This window comes from Neltuma alba, unplaced genomic scaffold (assembly GCF_004799145.2).
Source record: "Neltuma alba isolate B1F8T4 unplaced genomic scaffold, ASM479914v2 tig00011146_pilon, whole genome shotgun sequence".
Lineage (NCBI taxonomy): Eukaryota > Viridiplantae > Streptophyta > Magnoliopsida > Fabales > Fabaceae > Neltuma > Neltuma alba.
The window spans coordinates 1,069,837-1,072,865 of record NW_021635881.1 but is presented as its reverse complement, the minus strand read 5'-3'; the positions used below and the strand labels follow the sequence as shown (position 1 = coordinate 1,072,865).

At 39.5% G+C, this 3,029-nt stretch overlaps 1 protein-coding gene across 1 annotated transcript; it reads right to left on the bottom strand.

The window, feature by feature from the left end:
- Nucleotides 1-738: 738 nt before the first annotated feature.
- LOC114761883 (uncharacterized) lies at nt 739-2,794 on the bottom strand. The gene is made up of 3 exons (XM_028951335.1): nt 1,609-2,794; nt 1,307-1,500; nt 739-750 (listed from the first exon to the last, which is right to left on the bottom strand). Exons 1-3 carry the CDS (start codon nt 2,792-2,794, stop codon nt 739-741), a joined length of 1,392 nt encoding a protein of 463 aa, XP_028807168.1.
- Between the last annotated feature and the right edge of the window lie 235 nt (nt 2,795-3,029).

Here is a 3,029-nt window from a genome sequence, read left to right as displayed (position 1 = left end):
CTATCTAGGAAACAGTAGTGACTCTTCCCAGCTAATCATTCAAGCATTTGATCAATAAAGGGTAAGGGAGAATGGTCTTTCCTAGCGGCATCATTCAGCTTCCTATAATCGATATAAACTCTCCATGAGTTTTACACCCTAATTGGGATAAGTTCATTGTTTTCATTTTTAACTACTGTAATCCCACTCTTCTTTGGCATGACTTGTAACGGTGACACCCACTCGCTATCAGAAATAGCGTATATGATTCTAGCTCTCAGAAGTTTGTCTACTTCTTTCCCAACCACATAAGAAATTAGAGGATTCAATCTCCTATGGCTTTGTTTAATTGGCTTGGAATCTTCAGTCAGTAAGATCGTATGTGTACACACAGTGGAGTCTATTCCCTTAATGTTAGCTAATTGCCAACCTAAAGCCTCCCTATTTCTTCTAAGGACTCCTATTAAACTAGTTTCTTCATATTCAGTTAAAGAACTAAAAATAATGACAGGCAGTTTATTCTTAGGCTCAAGATAAGCATATTTAAGGTTGGGAGGTAAATCTTTCAGTTCTAAAGTTGGAGGCTGAACAACAGAGGGAATTAGAGTAGAAATATTAGTAAAGTTAGAGAAACTCCTATTTTGAGACCCTTGTGAAATGCACTCGTCAGCTTCACTTAGATCCACTATGCTTGCTTCAATCTTATCAGATGTTGCACCAAGCTCAAGTTGGTTAAAGTAGCAACAACCTTAGGTTGGTTTACCTCCATACCTACATCATTGTTAGAAATTAGATCATTCAGAAATCGTAAGGTATGGGGTGTAATCTTGGAATGTGTATGAGTAGCAATTGAGTCAAAGAGTGTTGGCCCTTCAACCAAAGTCTTCAAGATATGAGGTGGTAAAGCAATTGAAGTTTAAAGTTCAGGAAGTGAAACAGGAGACTCAGGTTGCGACTTCATATCTCCAGGTCGCAACCTAACTTCACAGAGGTCACCCTCTTGGATTGCTTAGGTTGAAGTCACGACTTGATAACCCTCAGGTCGCGACTTCACTTGACAGAGGCCACCTTCTTTATAAGCTTGGTCTGAAGTCACGACTTGAGAATCCTTAAGTCGCAACCTCATATCACAGAGGCTCATATCCTCGAATTTTACTCCACTCTCAGTACTCTCCACTTCTTGAAAAACTGCATCATTAACTAACAAACTCCTTCTAAGGCCAATGTGAGTTATAAATGCAGAAATGGAATCAAAACTTGATGGGAAAGAAAAGTCTTGAGAAATAGAAAGAATGCTATCAATTTCTAGAGAATTGATGCATGGCACCTCATTCCCACAAGAACTAGAAAATGAATAAACAGAAGAGAGGGAATTGAAGTATTCATCATAAGCACTCAAAGATGAGTTAAGCTCATAGGATTCATGTGATGGTGCAGCAGAAGAACCAATCAATTTAGGTGAACTCGTGTCATAACTATCATACATATACAGCTCATGTTCATCCCTTGCTTGCTCAACAGCTAAATCAATGGCATTTAAACCCATGAATACAGAATTGTCAAAAGGATAATGCATAGCTTCATTCATATTAAAAGTTACAACATGGTCTCCCACTTCCATTGTTATACAGCTATGTTTCATGCTTATGATAGTCTTAGAGGTTTGTAGGAAATGTCTTCCCAAAATCAAAGTGCTCTCATTTGCAAGTTCATTCGACATATCTAAAACATAGAAATTAGTAGGGAATACTAGGTCCTTGACTTGAACTAGAATGTCCTCGATTATGCCCTTAGGATACCTAATAGACCGATCTACTAGTTGGAGCACTACACTTGTGCCTTTAATCCCATTAATCCCTAATGCCAAATAAACCGACCAAGGCATGACATTTATAGCAGCTCCTAAATCTAACAACTCTCCCTTGATGTGAACCTTTCCTATGGTACAGGGGATTGTGTAAGATCCAAGATCTTGGAACTTAATAGGTAGTTTGGCCTTAAATAAGGATGACACATTACTACCCACTTGAATTCTCTCAAGGGGCCTAAACCTTTGCTTGTTATTACATAGTTCCTTTAGTAATTCAAAGTATTTAGGATTCCCTCTTAAGGACTGAATTATGGGCACATTAATTTCCAGCTTGTTAAACAATGTGTAAGCATTAGTAGCAAACTCAACATCAAACTTTTTCTTACCAGAGAAATAGGCTTTAGGAAAAGAGAGGTCTTTAGCACATACCTCCTTACCTGAAGGCTTAGAGACTCCTTGTGTGCTAGTTTCTGCCTTGTCCTCCTTTTGCTTTCCTTTGTAAGCCAAGCTCTCTATAGTGCTTTCATCTTCTGGCACAGCTTCTTGAGGTACTTCTTCTTGTACTTGAGTTAACTTCTCTTCTGGTTCAATTTGTGCTCTTGCCTTCATCATGAGCTCTTCTTCTATGGAGCTCCCAAACTTGCCAAGCCTCATTAGGGAAAGTGGAGAACTCTCTACCCCTTGTTCAAAATCATCTTTGTCCACTTTCTTAATTTCAAAGTGAACCTTTTTACCACTTCTTAGAGTTATGGCATTAAAGCCCTTTCGATTGATCACTATATTGGAGGGAATGCTTCCTCCGCTTTTGGTTTGCATGTCATTGACCGCATTATACAGTTGGGTTAAATGACTGGTGATATCAGTGTTCTTCAAAGTCAGCTCCTCCAATTTCTTATGAACATCTGAGTTATCTTTCTGTATCCCTTGCCATATGGTAGTTATGGAGATGAACTTGTCATCACTCTCCTTCATTCGCCCCTCTATGTTCGTCATCCGAGCAGCCATGCTCTTTAAAAGCTAAGAAGTATCATCCCCTCTTGGCGTGGTTGAGATACCATAGTCTGTTGTGGAGTTGTCACTACTGCTCTTGAAGGATCTTGAAATGTGCTTGAGGAGGCCCCAGGATTGTGGAACTGATTGCCTTAGAACTGGTTTGGTCTATTTGCTCCCCCACCCTATTTGAAATTTGGATGATCTCTCCAACCGGGGTTGTAGGTGTTTAAGTAGGGGTCCCTTTTTT